Genomic DNA, 18,927 nt, shown 5'->3' with positions numbered 1-18,927 from the left:
TCTTGGAGCCGGCTGGCATTGACTTTATCAGACACAGGGGAAGCTTCTAGCAGCTTCTCACAGAAGCCACCCCTGTAGCCCCCCACTACCAAAACCTTGCCACGCAAACCCAGTACAACTACTAACTACCCATACACACAGCAACGTGCAAAGGGAGCTCCTTCTCACAATCGTGGCCTTGCACACAGTGACCACCACTGTGTTTAGAAAATCCATTCCTTGTTTGTCAGGCACACGTGAAGCACACTTACCATACCAAGACCCTTCGGGGACCACGTAAAGGATCTGAAGTGGATTTGGCCTTGCCAAGAGAGCAACAGGCACGTACAGAGGGACCAGATGAAGTTCTTAGCAGTACAAATGTATGCATTTATGGCTATTCTGAGACCTAAGGAGATAGACAGGGGGTTTGGAGATGATGGTATAGATAAGACTGACTCAGTAGTGAGAGCTCACCGAGCTTCTATTTGCTTTGCCTAGGCTTCCCTGGAAAAAAGGATGTGTTCAACATTGAGACATCTGTGCAAATGAGCAATGAGACAAGGCATTACTTGTTTTTACTTCAGGATAAACACAGTGAACCCTGCACCTTTGCCAAGCAGTTCTTTGGCTAACCACACTGACTCCACTAGGATCCCGCACTGAGATTAGGCTCTTTCCTCAGTAGGCTCTTTCAGTAGAAACACACATATTTTACAGTACCATTTCTAAAGGACCAGTGAGTTACAGTATGTACTCACTTAAGCAGGCACAGATTCTTCTAGGGAAAGATCAGATCCTCCAGAGTAAAATAGTAACAGAGTAAAATATAAAACAGAAACAATGATTCCAATTTCTTTTTTATATACTTTAACATACAAAAATGCCATATAAGAACAAGCCAATAATTTATTTACATCATTAACAAGGACATATATATATATTATCCACCTAATTTGGCAACATTTAACATAGAAATTGTAATCTGTTAAAAGCATAAATGACTGCAGTATTGCAGATGCAGCAAAAAAACCCTGCAGCTTCTAGAAGGTGCAGTGTAAGTGAACGTGAATGCAACAGAGAAGAAAAGGCGGCAGATTTCTCACAGTCCTGCTCCCCAAGTCAGATGATGTATACTAGTAACATATCACATTTATACAAAAGGCAAGACTAGTATCTGAGAACTTTAATACAGCTAGGCAGGAGAACCCTGGGAAGCGTCCAGATCACAAAGGCAAGAGAGTGCGAGTTCATTGCATTTCCTTACTCTGGCAATGTTTGCAATCTGGACTTTAAACGCTGTTATTTTACTTTTACCTACCCACGTTTCTATTCATGTATCTTTGTTGAGACAGTGCTACACTACAGAGGGAAAACGCACGGTGAGTTTCGTGTTTCCCAGTAAGCATAGCTGGAGGACCAAAAATGACTCACACACGTATTTCACCACCGTTCTCTTATAAAAACACCCCGGAGCGGGAGAAGAGGAGAACAGTTCAGCCAGGCACCCTGCCGAACTCCCTCACCCCACCGGTGGCACCTGAACTCCCGTGGAAGCCCAGGCCTGACACACCAAGCCGGGCCTGCTTGGGGGCACCGGCAGCGTTTGTGGTGGGGCCCGGAGGAGCACGCACTCCCCACAGCGACATCCCCTTCGCCATCGTGTCTGGGGACAAGACGGTCTGAGGACCTTTCCAGAGGCTCTCGGGGGGGCCAGGCCGCAGCCTAGACCCCTCTCTCAGAAAGAGGTAGTGAGACCAGCCACCGGTCCAGCCGCCGTGATGCAAAAAAAACCCAAAACAAAGCGAAGGGAACGAGGTGTAAAAACCCCCAAACCGACACATGGGAAACGGCGCCGGGGTCACGCTCCCGCCTGGCACCGCCCCGAGAGGCGCCGCTCTCCCTCCCTCGGGGCTGAGGGAAGCCACTGCGCCCGGCCCGCCCAGGCCCAGGCCCGAGGCCAGGCCGCGGAGACCCCAGCCGGGCCCGGGGGCCCTGCGGCCCCTCAGCCGCCCATGCGCTGGCGTGGCGGGGCGGGGCCGGGCCTGGCCGGCGCGGCCGGCGGCGGCGCCTGAGGTGTCCCCCGCCCATTCGCCGGCGGCGCGGCGGTGCCGGGAGGCGGGGAGACGGGGAGACGGGGAGGCGGGGAGGCGGCGCGGCGGGCGGGCAGGCAGGCAGGCAGGCGGGGGGGGGGCTCTACGCCGGCCTCCGCCCCCGGGGGAAAGGAGGAGCCGGGGCCGGCCTGGCTCGGCGTCCCCGGGATGAAACAGCCGCCTCAGCCCCGCGGCGGCCCTTTAAATAGCCGCCGCCACCACGCCGCTGAGTAGCGGAGTGTCGTCCTGAGCTCGCCGAGCATCCTTGCTGCAGCCCTCCAGCTCGATCCGCGGCGGCGGGGCAGGACCGCGCCCGCCCGCAGTAAGTCTCCGGGCTGCGGCTTCGGTGCCGGCCGCGGCTCCCCCCGCTGCCTTCCCTGGGGCGGTGGCGGCCTTTCCCGCCAGCTGCCGCCCCCCAGAGCGCGGGGCCGGGTTGCGGCCGGGGAGCCGCTCTCCGCCGTAACCAGCGGGAACCTTTCCGCTGGACTCCCGGGGATGGAGCCCGCGGGGACGGGGACCGGCCCCGGCCCGAGCCGCCCTGGGGGGAGCGGGGTCGGCTCCCGGCCCGCTCCCTCCACCGGGGAGGAGGCGGGAGCTGCGGCCTCCGCGCTGACCGCGCCTTTCCTGGCCGAGGGACTCTGGGGAAAGGGTGGGGGCCGGGCCTAGCCCGGGGGTCCCGGCCGAGCGCGGCTTGGCGCGGCTCTGCCCGCCGTGGGGCTGCGGCAGTCCCTCCCCCTGTGCGCTGCCTGCGGCAGTGGTCTTTGCTCATGCCTGTTGCTATCGTGGCATCAGTAGTTCCTCCGCCTGAGGGGCCGGTATTTACGCTGGCAGGCTTCGAAGCGACCACAGAAAACGCTTCCTCAATGGTCTGTGTGTGCTGGCGCTCCTGGAGTGGGGCAGGCTCCAAAGCCTTCCCGGGCGGGAGACAGCCGTTGCAGCTGATTTCAAGAGATCAGCTGTAGAAAATGTTTCTGTCTGTGGCAGCGTAATAAAATCTCACATCATTAACTCTCTTTTATTTCCTTGAATTGTTGATCAGTATTTTCATTTATAACTCCTGATTTTTCTTTTTCCCCCTCCTCTTACTAGAGCAATCATGTTTGAAATTAGGAAGATTTGCTGCATTGGTGCTGGTTATGTTGGTGGGCCCACCTGTAGTGTTATTGCACAGATGTGTCCCAATATCAAAGTTACTGTTGTGGATGTCAATGAGGCCAGAATCAATGCCTGGAATTCAGATACACTCCCAATCTATGAGGTAAATGTGTCTCACTGTTGTCTCTTCTTCCAGCCAGTGTTGCATTTGCTTCCCTCCCACCACATGGCATTTCCACATGGCCCACTTCTGAAGCTTGTTAAGTATAGCACACTGATGTCCTTCAAAAAGAGTATTCTGGAACAGCTGCTTGTCACTACTGCTCATTAAACCAGATTTTTGAAATAACTTAATATGTCTACTGCAGGCAGGTATTTAAGGATTATATTTGAAGGGCCTAGGAAGGAAAAATGTATATATAGTGAATTGTGCTAAATTGTGCTGATTTTCTTTTGGGACCCAATTTAATCATAACATAGTCCTCTTACTCAGTTATAGATATTATCTGCTGTGTTGTAGCACAATATGAATGTGTAATACTGTGGGTGGTAAGCTTTATTCCCCTTCTGAATACTGCCAAAGTCCAGTCTGTGCTGCCCATCTTAACTGTGTTGTAAGATGAGGACAGTCATGTTCCTGATTCACTGGTACCATAAGCCTCCAATCTGGCTTGGGAAGACTAGGCTAGATAAAAATTATTTTTAAATGTATCACACTGTCTCTCCTTCATTACAGAATAACTTTTAATTTGAAGATATATAAGGCATTTTTCTATTTTGCTTCTCTTAGCACTTGTTATTTTTTCACTCCTTTTCACCCTTAAAAAACAGGTCTCTCTTTTTTTTTTTCTTTCCTTCATTCTTTCATGAAATGCTTTTTTTATAGGTTTGAGTTCACTTCTTTAATGAATGAAAAGTTATCTGCACTCGGCTCCCAAAGACAAGGCATGTTGCCTGATATTAGCAGTTACTCTTCTGCTATAAGTCTTCTGAATCCTGTCTGTGCTGTAACACCAATATAGGTTTGTGGGGTTTTTTTCCCCCTTTTAAAACCAAACCTATATTGTGACTCTTTAAGCGAAGATGAATAGACCTCCTTTGTCATACATATTCAAAGGAAAATGTGTATAATGCTCAGATTAGCAGGTGAGACACGAATAAAGATCATGAAAGCAAGTACTTTGTTTTCAATAAACACTTAGACTGAATGAGTTAAAGTAGAGCTAGTCTTGGCATGTTTTTTTTAAAAGAAAAAACAAACTCGCAACATCTGTTTCCTGGAATGGTGTCCTTTGCTTACAAAGAATGTACAAAAACTGCCAAGAATTAGTTCAGACAGTTGTAAAATTGAGTCATTGCACAGTGAGGTTTTTTGTATTTTTGTTTTGGGTGTTTCTTTCCAGTGTCAGAAATTGTCTAGTGGGCTGCCTTTCTATTTACATCCCAGTAAGACCATAGCTGGAACATTTGATGGGTTGTAACACATGTTATCCTGCCTGTGCTGACCTTTGTTTTCCTTTTAAGTAGATATTTGGTATAAAGTGAGACAGCAAAAATGTCTTGCATAAGAAAGCTTCTGCTTTGTTTTCCTCTCTCTCCCTCCAGTGAACTTTTACCTTTCTGGCATTTACTCAAATAGCTTGTGTCACGATAGGCATCTATCAAGTTGGAGGTTTGATTGCCAGGTTACAGTGTATGACTTTTATTTTTCAAACAAAAAGTAAAGGCTTCTTTTATTTATGACAGCTATATCTTAGTTAAATCATTTTGTAAACCATTCTAATACGGCAGATTGCTCATGTACACATGGCCTCCTGCTCCTCTTGTCTGTGTGGAGGTGTTAAGGGAAGGGAAAGTGTTCTGGCATAGTATGTGTCTCTTGAAAGAATCTCATCAAATTGTGTCTGTGATCCTTCCACGCTGCAGGTGTGGTGCCATGATAAGTTTAATCTGGTCCAAACATGAGTGGTTGCCAAAAGGAGTGGTCTTGATCTCCTGTGTGTCTCCACTGCCTTTCTTTCACTGGATCTGGGCTTGCTGTGCTGAATCGGTTTTAGATCCGATGTTGGGGAGATCGTGGAATGTGTAGCTGAGGGAGAAGGAGAGTTGGGACCACCTCTTTTGTTTGCAGCCTAGGGAATATTGTAAGACTTTACTTCTTGAATCTACTTAACATCACGCTACAGGTATTTCTTTAATTGTTGCTCATGGTAATAGAATTGAGCATGGGAAGAACTGGAGCTTAAAATCTGGTTGTGCAAATAACAATTCAGTGTGGCTGAAAGTTTTGAGACAGCATTTTGACTGTTTTGAATAAGAAAGGGCTTTATTTTTTTTCACTATGTAAATCTACAGAAGCTTTACTTTACATCTGGCAGACTAAAAACATTCCACACTGAGGGGAAAAAAAAAAGTCTTTCTGTATCTGAAATATGCTGTTTGTTTGGGCATGTCATTTACTGTTCTTCTAACTGCATTAACCTTAACTGCTTTTTTTTCTGCTTTTTTCAGCCAGGGTTAAAAGAAGTGGTAGAATCCTGTCGAGGAAGAAACCTCTTCTTTTCCACCAGTATTGATGATGCCATTAGAGAAGCTGATCTTGTATTTATTTCTGTAAGTTTAGGGGGAGAAGGAGGTTGTTTGTGTTTGTCTTCTTTTTTTTTTTTTCTTATCAAATCATTATGTTGCCCTGATGTTAGGAAGAGGTCTTTGTTTTGTCATATAGATTCAGTTAGCAATGTCATGTCACTGTGTACTTCTCCTTGTACTGTCTTCTCCTTGTCTTTCTGTGTACTGTCAGAAAAGTGTTAAGTAAGCTTTTTCTTTTATTTTTGTCTGTTTCTTATGGCTAGTAGAACATTTGACAAATGAACAGGCTCCAAGTCAAAATGATAATGTTGATGTTTAGTTTGGTTAGATGTATGGGGTCTTAGAGCAGAATATGGTGCAGATCTGTCATTGCAGTGTACTATGGAAATCTATGGGACTTTAATAATATTGATACGGTTCCTAGATAGGGATGCAAAGTCATATACTGATTATTGGGTTACAAAGATGACTTATTTCCAGAAGCTTTTCAAAAACAGTGTATTAATGGAAGAGGGGCTGGCTTTAATATTTTCTAGCCTTAATATTTCTAAGCTGTTGACACCCCTAGGAAGAGGATCCAGTCAAACATAAACAGTGTGACCCCTTGTAATCTAGAAGGTTGTTCCTAATGCAGAATCCAAAAGAACTGATTGCTATTCATCTTGGTAGGTCACAGTTGAGTTATTTTTGTTACTTAAGTCCTCTGTTCTTGAGAGCTCCTCTTTGTTAGGGCACCTCAGTACAGAGCTCTCTTTCTGATAGTATTTTTCTCCATTCATTAAGTCTAAAGTGAACTGGATGACTGCCACTAATACAGCCCATATATTGCCACCTGTCCTTGGCTTAAAATATGCTGTTGTGTTTTACATGTTGTTGCCATTTCTTCTTTCAGTTTGTAATGAAAAGGACCCTCTGTCTTAATCTAAGTGATATGTTTTCCCTCCTGTTGCCTTTTCTGTGTACTTCAGTATAGCAATTTTCAGCAGCTCTACTTAGGTTTCACTGCAAAGTGCGTTTAAAACATAACTGCCTCAATAGCTGCAAGATTCTTATAATGTGAATTTTTGCACTCCTAATGTGGGACAGGAAACAAAAGGTGGCTGGCTGTAATAATGAAGAAATTACTGGTGTTTCCAGAATAAGGACTAAGTTTCACCAGAGCCTGCAGAGCTGCTATGAATTGCTCTTGTTTAAATTCTATTTGAATAGAGGCCAGTGAGCTTTCTTTAGAAGACAAAATGGGTAATTGAGAAAGCAAATAGCTGTTCATCTGGTATGGTAACTAGAATAATTCTGGGGTAGAAGCAAGCTGAACTCTGGGAAGGAAAGTATCTGTCATTCTTAACAATTTCACCTTGTCAGTACCTCTTGTGTTAAGAGACCTGCAACATTTCTTCCCCCTCCATCTATTTGTAATTAGGTTAACACTCCGACAAAGACCTATGGGATGGGAAAAGGCCGAGCAGCTGATCTGAAATACATTGAAGCTTGTGCTAGACGAATTGTACAAAATTCAAATGGCTATAAAATTGTCACTGAGAAAAGCACAGTTCCAGTACGTGCTGCAGAGAGCATTCGTCGAATATTTGATGCTAATACTAAGCCTAACTTGGATTTGCAGGTAAGCATAATCTTTGAGTTGTGTATTTAAAGGCTGGTTGTTGCTTTTGGCTTTTACCTGTTGTTCTCTATTTCTCTGTGCCTGTAGGTGCTGTCTAACCCAGAGTTCCTTGCAGAAGGAACAGCCATCAGGGACCTGAAGAACCCAGACAGAGTGCTTATCGGTGGAGATGATTCTCCAGAGGGACAGAAAGCTGTCCGTGCTCTCTGTGCTGTTTATGAGCACTGGGTGCCCAAAGAAAAAATCCTCACAACCAATACCTGGTCATCAGAACTCTCTAAACTGGTTAGTGTTATTCACTGCTATTGTCTGATGAGCAAAGGGTGTAAGTGAGACAAAGCTCAGAAGCAGAAATTCACTGACACTGTATGATGCAACTAGGAAAGACAGATGGGGCTGGGAGGATCCAGTACATATGTCAAAGAATATTCATCTTTTCCAATTATCTCAGTTGAGCTAATAGGTGATATCAACTTTCCATGAAATCCTTTTCCCACTTTTATTGCTGTGTTATTACTGAGAGTAAACCTCCAGTGCTGTAGAAACTGGTTACCATCATAAAACGTTTCAAACTCTGCCAGTTAAGCATTATGTTATTTTGCTTAGATCCCATTAACTAGCTGGCATTGATGTATTAAACTAGTTATGTTACCATTTTGTATCTCAACAGAGTTACATAGATACTAAAGTAATCCTTCCAGTAGTAACTCCCTTTGGTCTGTGGGCATCTTGGTTTCTAGAAGAATCAAGTTCTCTTTACTGTGTTTTTTATTTACAGGCAGCTAATGCTTTCCTTGCCCAAAGAATCAGCAGCATTAACTCAATCAGTGCTCTGTGTGAAGCTACAGGAGCAGATGTTGAAGAAGTAGCAAGAGCTATTGGAACAGACCAAAGAATTGGAAATAAGTTTCTCAAAGCCAGTGTTGGTAAACAAAAAAATCCTTTTTTCTTTTGGCCTTCTGTTTAATAGTGCAAAAGGCCTGCTAGTAGTGTTTTGATTGAAGTAAGGGATCTGATACTCTAAAGTCTTCTAAAGCATGAGTGTGAAAATATTGCTGTAGAGTACTAGCATAAATCAGTTTTTCTGGTAAAATGTCTAGGACTGAGGTTGCTCTAGACCCTGGTGATCTGAAACCCGAGAGTTCAAAGTGCATGGTTTAGCCTGCCTGGGACACTGAAAAGAAAAGTTGCAACTTTATTTTTCTGAAGCATCACTGACGATAGTGCTCTCCAAGATGTCTTTCCAATTGTAACTGCTGCAATTTTGTTTGGAAGTTGCTGCCAGTGGCCTGAGGAAGGGGACACCTCTGGGTCAGAATGTGTGATGGCAACTTCTAATTTGTAAGATGAATTCAGTTGTTTAGATTTACTAGAGAGTAAGATGTGATAAAGTGGTGATCAGTACAACAAACTTTCAAACTTACAGAACAAGACTAAAGCCTATCTGTATGGCTACAGTCTTCATTCTAGAAAGAGAAAGTGTGACTTGAAAATAACCTTATTAAACATAACCTCTCCTAGAGCCTATGCAAGAGTGAAAAGTAGATAACAAATACATTACCAAAATTCCTATTAGGTTATTATAATTCCTTCCACAATTCCTTTGCTATATTTAGCATTGGTGCGGCCTCCCCTTCAATACCGTCTGCAGTTCTTGGCCCCACAATTTAAGAAGGATGTGAAGGTCCTTGAATGTGTCCAGAGGAGGACAACAAAGCTGGTGAAAGGGCTGAAAGGAGTGTCCTATGGGGAGTGGCTAAGGACTTTGGGCTTGTCTAGTTTGGAGAAAAGGAGGCTGAGAGGCGACCTCATTGCTCTCTACAGCTTCCCGAGGAGGGGAAGTGGAGAGGGGGGTGCTGATCTCTTTTCCCTGGCATCCAGTGACAGAATGTGTGGGAATGGTTCAAAGCTATGCCAGGAGAGGTTTAGACTGGACATGAGGAAGTGTTTCTTCCCCAAGAAGTTCAAACACTGGAACATCAAACACTGGAACAGGCTTCCCAGAGAGGTGGTCAATGCCCCAAACCTGTCAGTGCTTAAGAGGCATTTGGACAATGACCTTAACAACATGCTCTGACTTCTGGTCAGCACTGAATTAATTGGTCAGGCAGTTGGACTAGATGGTCGTTGTAGGTCCCTTCCAACTGAAAGAGTCTATTCTACAATGTGTTGCTTCTGGGACTCTGCTGAGCAAAGTTCTAGGGGTCAAGGATCCCTCTAGTAATTGTTTCAGTTCTCCCTTAGCTGTGGTGATCTTTGGCTTGGTAATGATCATATATGCATTTGGGGGTGGGGGAGGAAAGAACCTAATCTTAACATACTTGTTCTGAGAAGTATTTATCCAAATCTCTAGGTGGGGGGAGAGCAAACCCAGGAGCTTGTCCACCCACTAGTAATAATAAAAATACTAGGGGCTGTCTTATCATATGTTTCCCTGAGACTGGGTTAAAACTTCCATTGACTTCAGTGGGACCTGAAGCAGATTTTAGGGCTTCTGTAACTGACAAAGTAGGTAGGTCTTTGAGAGATTAAGGTTTTCATCTGCTAGAAGTGAAATACAGGGAAAAATTATAATGCTGACTATGTCAATGATTGCCAAAAACTAATTGATTCCAAAGATCGGGTTAGAATAGTACCTTAGTCACCTGTAAAATAACCATTTTCTCTTTCAGGGTTTGGAGGTAGCTGTTTTCAGAAGGATGTCTTGAATTTAGTGTATCTCTGTGAGGCACTGAACTTACCTGAAGTAGCCCGCTATTGGCAACAGGTACAAGTTCTTCACTAATTTTTTTGAGGGGGTGGTATTTCTTCAGCATTCAGCTTTCAGGCATTGAGCTTTTGAGCATTGTCCACATATAATCTGTGTTTCAGCTTTAAGGAGCCGATACCTTAATGCTGATCATCTTTACATTTTAGGGCCCTCAGCCTAACACTGGCATTTGATACTTGTGGATGCTTAGGCTTTTTTGGGGTGAGTTAAGTTGTCTGGATCAAATGGATTGGCAAGCTCTCTAGAAGTAGCAGTAGAAAATGTGGGGTACAAGCATGTCTGGAGTCCTGTCTTCCTCTTGCACTTGGCTATCTCTGTCCACTTTGAATTCAGAGCTTATGATCTCTTCCTCAGCATCTACTTTTACAGTTCCTTTTCTGAAGGAATTCAGCAGAACTTGCTATTCTTTTAAATAAACATGGTTGCTGCTGTTCCGTGGTTAATGTTAGGAATGGTTGGGAAGATGTGGATGCTCTCAGGCCTAGCACCAACGCAGCAGTACCAGGATGCTCAGTCTATACTAGCAAGAGTTTCCCCATTAACCAGTGAAAGCACCTCACCCCTCTTCCCAGTCCTGACTGAGAAAGCAGCTTTAGTTTATTGTCCTGGTTTAGGCTGTGGTGATCAAGTACAAGGCTGCCTAGCAGATGCCCCCAGAATACCAAGCGCATTATTTGCCTACCTTATTAGCAGCTTTCCTTTTTGTTTCCAAAATCTTCCTTTTGGCTAGCCTTTTTTTCCCTCACTTTTCTCCATCCCAGTCTGCTGCCAAATAAACAACCTGCCCATAATTACTTTTTCAGTATTGGTCAGTGGTGCCACACCCATACTGAAGTCCAGTATTTCTTATACCATTACCTAGGTTGTTGTGGCCACGTGGTACCATTGATGGGGTTATCTAGGCTCTGTTGGCTTTGCAAGGTTCTATTCCCCAAAAGGTCCCTAATACTACCTCCAATCATCTGAAGCTTGGCTGGATCTCACTAATAACTCCTCCATAACTGCTTGTAAAACTCCGTCATCCCTCACAGCGCTCTCTGACTTTTGTCAGCTTCTTACATTATCTGTGATGTCCAATGGCTTTTTACATCCTGTTCAGATAGTTTAACCTCCAGCCAGGGGCTAGTCAGCAGCCTACTTACTTACCTGCAACTGTAACTGTTACATCAATTGCTTGGAACAAGGAAGACATGGGGTTTACACTCTCTGCCTCTGAAGAGGTTCAGATTGACATCTTCCTTAAAAAGTGTACTTCATTAGGATAGTCTAGTCCACAGTGGAGAGGCTTGCAATCCCATCAGTGAAGCTGAGACTAATGTACTGCATGAATCTTGTGCAAGCATCCAGGAGAGGTTTGGTTCAGTGTAGGACTTGGATGCATTGGCCCAGTAGAGAAGAGAAGGAGCCCTAGGTTGTGATATTTGCTTCAGTAAGTGCTGCTTTTACTTGGTATAAGATGTAAGCAGACAACAGGCAATCCCTGGAGCAGCAGGAACTAACCATGTTACCTCAATGATAATCTGATGAATAGGGAAAATTAATACTGTCTTGAAAGAGACAAATGGGCTTGGCTCTGTCCTTTGAGAGCACAAGGGTCCTTCTCAAAATGCAACCCACTTGGTATCTTGGCAACCCAAAGGCATAGGAACACTTAAGCTTTGCTCTGTGTGGAGGTGGGGTTTTTTATTTAACAAAAGCCTAAAATGTTTCACTGTTAATGTAAACAAACTAGTTTTAAGTACTTCTAATGCTTTTGTGCTCCTTATTCTGTTTTAAGATCAACTCTTTGCAGTGTTTCTATATGGCTTATTAAGCTGTGGACAAATCAGATAGTAAGAACAGCTGCTGCAGAGTTAGGATAAGGTAGAGTGCTGTGTTCATGTAGTGCAACCCCTTACCTGCACCTCCTGCTTCCTCAGAGCACTGTCATCTTGCAGAGGTCTATCTACCCCAGCCCCCGCTGGTCAAGTCATGTAATGCACTCACATGTGCACCTGTATAAGGAACTGTGTGAACTGTTTCTTTGTTGCCTGAGCACTGCACTGTCAGCAGCTCATCCCAGTGCATGCACATGGGAGACCTCAGACCAGTCTGAGGACAGAATGCAAATTCTGGAGGATATGCTGATCAGAGCAGCCCTAGAATCCTAACTTTTATTTTCTCTGGCCTTTAGACAGGACAGGGCTCTCTAATACTGAAATCTTCATTCCTTGAAAACATACCTACAGAAAGAAATGTGTCCCTCTTACCCTGTCAACTGTTACCTTTGTTCCCCATCACCACCCTGTTGAATTACATAAATCTCACAGCTTTAACTTCTTTTCCTCAAATAAATCTGGTTCACAAATATCCTTCTACTGTATAGTTTATACCTTATGTTTCATAGGCTGCTGCTGTTAATTCTTGATTTGGGTTGAAAGTCTCAAAACCAAGAGGGAAGTGTAGTTCTTTCAGTCCACATGGAACACTGACTAGTGGGGGAACCTACCTTTCCTATTCTACTAGTGATCCAGTGCCCTTTTTGTGTTAAGGGCTGCAGATTAAAGTATTAAGCAGACTGGAGGAAAGTACAGAAACAGAGTGAGTGAACCCACTTTCATGTAATAACAGAAGTGAGGCACTTAAAAATCTGGTTTAACCACCCTAGTTTTGTGTATTGAAATCTGTTAGTGTGGATTACAACAGCTAAAAATGTTCTTACAGTTGTTATAAATGGCATGTAAGGAAGTGTAGGTCTGGCAATGGGATGTCCATGTGACATCGAGTACTCTAAAACTGAAATTGCTTTCCATGTTTCTGCCTAGAATACAATAAGTTGTAGATTTAAAAAGAAGCAATCTGAAAAAATCCTAGCCTTTGAACTAGATAATGCATGATAGTATGTGTGTATATGCATCTACAGTCACTGATTAAAATGGGATTTGTCTCAGAATTTGATAAATTAACTAACTTTATCTTTGGATTACTTATGATACTGAGTAAAAATACTTAGCTTTCTCTTTTAAGCCCCTATTAAACTTAGGTGTGGGTAGCTTGGCTTGCTTGTTAATAGAGTCTGTTTATAGTTTAAAATGGCTCCCTTCTGTACCATCACATCTTATATAATTTCAGGTAATAGACATGAATGATTATCAGAGAAGAAGATTTGCTTCCCGCATTATTGACAGCTTGTTCAATACTGTCACTGATAAGAAGATTGCTATTTTAGGGTTTGCATTCAAAAAGGATACTGGGGACACAAGGTAAGAAAACAAATTCAGTTCACTATGTGGATTCCCTACACTTGTCACCAGCTATGCAGCTAAACCCCCCCAGTTGAATTGCATTAATAAAAATAGATCAGATATGGGACCCTTAACCTCTTGTGACCGAATTGGTTTGTTGCAAGGATTAGTCTTTCTTAAATGGGTGAAACAATTGATTCTTGATCTCTACAACATATCTGAAGCATTCAGAAGCTCGAGCAGATAACTCTAGTCCTTATTAACTTGCATAAGCAAAGATAGATTTTGACAGTCTTTCCATTCTCCACAGAAAAGATTTTTGCAACTGGTTCTAAATTGCTATGTGAAGCCAAAGTTTCAGCTTTGTTTCCCAAAGGTGGTTAATTCTGTTTTCGCATAAAGCTCAAACTTGATACAATTATCCCCAACTGCAGCTTGTGGGGAATGCTTATAAGCTTGATGCCTTGTTAATTATGGTCAATAGGAGTCCTGGGGCTTAGTATCTCCCTGGCATGATTCAGCAAAAGTGTAAACTTGTTTTTTCATACTGCTCTCCTTGATGTCCCTCAAGATTTCAAGTTTGCTGCTGGCATGGATTACCACTAAGATGTTTAATGTAAAACTGGTATAAAAGCTCTGGCATTGCATATCATGACACTTGAAGACTTTCATTACTTAGAACATGCCATCTGGTTCTTTAACTGATTGATTCACTTCCCTAGAGAGTCATCCAGTATCTACATTAGCAAGTATTTAATGGATGAAGGAGCAAAGCTCCATATCTATGATCCTAAAGTACCTAAGGAACAAATAATCTTGGATCTCTCACATCCGGGTGTCTCAGAAGATAACCAAGGTAAGAATGCTCATGCAAAGCTTATTTTTTCCCCCCTTCCCTCCCCACCCCACCCTATTCTCAAAATACACAAGGTCTGTTTAAATACTATAAATTAACTTTCACATTTTCACCATGGCAATGATGTGCTGTTGGCTACACTTATTAGAGGACTGTCATAGCTCAGAGGATTACTGTAACTCTTCCCCCTTTCCCCACAGCTTTTATCTATAGATGCTAATTCTGTACTATTGTATATTTTTCTTTTGATAAATATTCATTTGAATACGTGCAAAGAATTTTCTCTCTGCATCATTAAAAGGAAGAGAAAGAAGAATGTCTAGAAGTAGGAGGAACTAGTGTTGTTCTGTCAGCTCCTTTGTGTCCCGAGACCTATCTTGCCTTAGTTCTTGCTTGCATATCTGAAGTAGGAATAAAGAAATAATTCTGGAATTCACTGTAGAGCATTCTCCCCTCCCCCATATCACTTCCCAATTCATTTGTTCCCTTAAATTCAAGAAGACTTTAAAGTAATCATCTATGACTAGAAACTTCTTGGGGAGAAGCAGGGGGTATTTGAGATTTTTGTTTTCTTTCCTTATTGGGGAGGGCGAGAATGGAGATGATGGGGGAGAAGGATAGATCAGGTTTCTAGAGTTGAAGAGAATGGAGGAAAATGAGCTGTGGTGAAGAGTGAAGGATGTACATTATTTGACATGCCCTTGAATTAGAGGGGGATGTGAAGGTAGCCTCTAGGCAGCTGCTGAGGCGGTCAAAGGATGAAGGCAGCCCCTAGTGAGCCATGTGTATCTTCTCTAGTGTGGCTGAGTGTTAAATAGGAACTGTGATGTGCTGCTATTGTACAGGCAATGACCTTTGTGAGAGTTGGCATTTGAACGCTCAATAGTAACTTCTAATTCTTGAGATGCTCTTGACTGTTGAAATCAAATTTGAATGCTTAACTTCAAACATCTGAGTGCTCCAAGTGCTATTCAGATGCCAGGTACAAGCTGCTTTCATTTAAATAAGTGAAATCAAAGTGACAAATGTCTTGATAGAAAACATGTCTAGGTGAGTGACTTGAAACTCCTCATTTGTGTAGGGCAAGGAAGGAGACTCATTTGCCAGGAGTGCACCAGATTGATGCTAAAGATTTGTGCAGAATAAAACTTTATTTTCCTTCTGTTACAGTGTCTCGGTTGGTCACTATCAGTAAAGATCCCTATGAAGCCTGTGATGGAGCTCATGCCCTTGTAATTTGCACTGAATGGGACATGTTTAAGGTAAATGTTATCTTCAATTTAAACTAAAGAAAAAAAGAGGGAGTGTTATGCTACTTATTTATTCTATCTGCTCTAATTGCCCTTTACAGGAGTTGGATTATGAACGTATTCATAAGAAGATGCTGAAGCCTGCATTTATCTTTGATGGTAGGAGAGTTCTAGATGATCTTCACAATGAGCTACAAGTCATTGGCTTCCAGGTAATCAGCTGGGTGATGCTACTTCTTGTGTTTCTTTCCTTCTGCTCTCTTCCCTCTTGCTCTCTCTCCCTCTGCAATGACTGAGTAGCAAGGGAAAAAAACCTCTTCAGGTGAGGATTTAAATTTAAACCTGTCTGTACTTAAGTCTCTTCACTAGTGCTGTCTTCCTCCATTACCTTTCTATTTTCATAGACTGCTCCATTAAAATCCAAGCTACATTGGACTATGCCATCAACATTCAGCAGTGTCAGCATGCCTTGAAGCACTTCTAGCATAGACAGAATTTGACTAATACTAAAATCACCAAATCCCTGGATAATCTGGTAGAAGCATCTCAGCCAGACATAATCAGAACAGAATCTACAAGCCAGATCAGATGCATATTTCAGTTATTTCATTCTGTGTACTCCTGAGTACTGTGATTACTTGCATAATGGCTATAGGCTTTCTCTCGTGATATTTTTCCCCCTGCTTAAACTACACACACTTACTTAGACTGTTTGTGAACAGGCTTATATGAATTGATTTAACCGGTCAGTTGAAGCTGTTATGGGCAAATATGGTACATACAGCTCACGTGACTGTTTAAACTACTCTTTTCAGAGTTAACTCAGATGTCTGTCTAGAAAATATTCATCAAATTTCTGTTAAAGTTAAAATAGTTGAAGTATTTTGTCTTTTGGTGCTTTGCATCTGACTTGCACTACTTACTCAAGAGGAAAGCTACAGCTTTCCTTATTTACTGGGTGTCTGAACTGTTTTGCTAGTTGGTGTTTTGTCCTCTACAAGCTCTGTCCTTAGTGATTTACATTAGTCTGACCTAGAAATTAGGGGAACCTGTCTCACTCTTTGAATTTTGCAGTCCCTGGCTTATGTGTGTGTTGGCTTTGTTACATGCTTTCTCTTATGTAGAGTTGGCTCCCTTTAGCCTTTCAGAGTTGTATTGTTTCAAAAACAACCCACTGCATTAAGGAGGGGAAAACATTTCTATCCTAATTTACTGGATATAAATTTTTAGACAAAGGAGACTGAACCCACATTTTCTGAATACCCAGAAACATTTTACGGTATTTATACTGATAGTCCTATGGAAGCTGAGGCACATGAATGTTCAAATCGGCAAGATGCGGCTTTAAGCAGGCAAAGCAGGCACCTATAAAAGGCTGTTTTTAAAGAATTATTTGCAACTGCAATCCCACAAACTGTCCGTGGGCACACTGTGCTTTGTGGCTTATATTATTCTAGTGTTCGTGAAATGTAGTCATGGTCCTGGATTTAATTTGTACATTCTTCATAGGCTGACATGATTACGTTAGCTTGCCACACTCATTTGTTAAATGTGTTTTCTCTTTCAGATTGAAACAATTGGGAAGAAGGTGTCAGCCAAAAGAATTCCTTTTGCTTCTTCATGTGAAATTCCTAAGTTCAGCCTGCAGGACCCACCTGTCAAAAAGCCTAGGGTATAATGTTTAATAGGTACTGAAGGAATTCTGTGGACCTTCTTAGTGATAATAACTGTAAGCCTATGCTTTTTTTAAGGAAAGATATTTTTCATAAACTAAAAACCAATTTTACACTAGAAATGGTACCTGGTACATGTGAATTCAGTCTATTTTCAAATCTATTTTTATAGCAATTTTTTTGTTACTGAAGATGGTACAGACCTGTTTTTAATAATGACTCATCTTTTAAGTGGAAAAGTTACTTTCAAACAGCAGACTTCTGCTTCCAGAAATGTTCCTAAACGGCACTTTAATTGTTTCAAGTGATATGAAAGCAAAAGAAATAGAATATCCTTTTATTTTAGTCCAGTTATGGACAGTGATCAGGAACTTTGGTCTCACCAATTTTTCATTTTCTTTTGGGGTAATTCTTTGCCCAGTTAAATGCTTGCTCTAACTGGTATTGAAGTCAAAAGATAAGTTCTAAGTGAAGTGGGTAGTATTTGGCTTGAGCCCTAAAATAGAGCTGACTGCAACAATAATACCCCGATCCTGGTTGGGATCAATTGGCACGGATGCAGTCTAAACTGCATCTGTTGGGAGGCCAGATAGTTCTGCAGGCATCTATCATATAATTAATAACAGTGGACTAGCAGCTATAAACTGATCCACTGGCAGATCTTTACTTTTGATTCTTTGGTTGTCTTGCCTACATTCCATGTGCAGCCACATAAATTACTGATCTAATCAGATTCCTGGGGCAAGTTTTTCCTAAGTTACAGCAATACAAGTCATCTTCAGCAGAGGAGCATTCTGCTTGTTTGAACATGGAATTTAAGCAGAATTACCTTAATCTGGTGTCAGTCCAAGTAGCAAGCAAATGTTGGCTTCAAACCTACCTGATAGTTATTTTTTTTTTCTTCCTTTCTGCTTACATACTTCAACTGAAAGCAGCTTTCTTAATGAATCTGCAAAAATTATTCTCTGCTGTTAAGAAATGATGAAAAATAAAAATTCAGCCCCATAAGTTAGTCAGCTTGCTACCTCATTTAATTAGCAGGAATGAATACTTCCTATGTTATTTTGATATTTTTGCCTTTACTATTACTTTATTTTTACTTGTTTTTATTATTCTCAATTGGCCAGTGCTATTAAAATCCTTGATATGACAGAGTTTGCATTTGGCTTGTTGCATGGGGTTGTGAAATAGAGGGGAGGATAGAGAAGGATGACCATGAACAGGTTTCAGACTAGAAGGCATAGACATCTTAGTTGAATAATAGTAGTGTTGGTATGTTAGAGAATTATCCTGTAACTAGTCACATAATACCTTCTGAATTCATTCAACAGGTGTGCCTTCAAGTATGCTATATCAATAGTTAAACAGAGCATAAGATCAGTGTCATCTTGGCAGTGAGTGCTGCTATTAAAACTACTTACCCACAGAAATGTAGATACAATTTAAGCTTTAGGACAGCTAGTTGAAGATTTAAGGAACTTGTATAACAATTTGGGTAGACAATACAAGACAGCATTATCTGACTGAAATAGCTGTATCCTTGAACCAGATGCTTTCAGATTCTGCATGTTAATGGCTTCCACATAGGGACTTACTATGCAGCAATCACTCAGCACATTGGGCAATATGCCTTGAGCTTTTTGTCCTATCGTAAGATCCTTCTGTGAGGAGTGCATCAGAAACCACTCGGAAGTGAGTGTGAATTATGGGGGCTTAAAATCAAACTGTCATCTCTCATCATGCCATCTCCTCTTCCCAATTCACTAGTGCTGCTCTC

The 18,927-nt window shown here is 42.4% G+C and overlaps 1 protein-coding gene across 2 annotated transcripts; it reads left to right on the top strand.

The window, feature by feature from the left end:
- The first annotated feature begins 2,201 nt into the window (after window positions 1-2,201).
- UGDH (UDP-glucose 6-dehydrogenase) lies at window positions 2,202-18,300 on the top strand. Of its 2 annotated transcripts, none has more exons than XM_075499951.1 (12): window positions 2,202-2,394; window positions 3,364-3,539; window positions 5,679-5,780; window positions 7,177-7,377; window positions 7,465-7,662; window positions 8,156-8,303; window positions 10,050-10,144; window positions 13,259-13,389; window positions 14,094-14,227; window positions 15,398-15,489; window positions 15,579-15,689; window positions 17,045-18,300. In XM_075499951.1, the coding sequence occupies exons 4-12, from the start codon at window positions 7,204-7,206 to the stop codon at window positions 17,153-17,155; spliced, it is 1,194 nt and encodes a 397-aa protein (XP_075356066.1). In that variant the 5' UTR covers window positions 2,202-2,394; window positions 3,364-3,539; window positions 5,679-5,780; window positions 7,177-7,203; the 3' UTR covers window positions 17,156-18,300. The 2 variants fall into 2 exon arrangements, with proteins under 2 accessions (XP_075356066.1, XP_075356065.1); XM_075499950.1 differs by lacking the exon at window positions 3,364-3,539 and adding an exon at window positions 3,162-3,330.
- Window positions 18,301-18,927: the final 627 nt, after the last annotated feature.

This window comes from Mycteria americana, chromosome 4, assembly GCF_035582795.1.
Source record: "Mycteria americana isolate JAX WOST 10 ecotype Jacksonville Zoo and Gardens chromosome 4, USCA_MyAme_1.0, whole genome shotgun sequence".
Taxonomy (NCBI): Eukaryota; Metazoa; Chordata; class Aves; order Ciconiiformes; family Ciconiidae; genus Mycteria; species Mycteria americana.
This window is presented reverse-complemented; position numbering and strand designations above follow the sequence as displayed.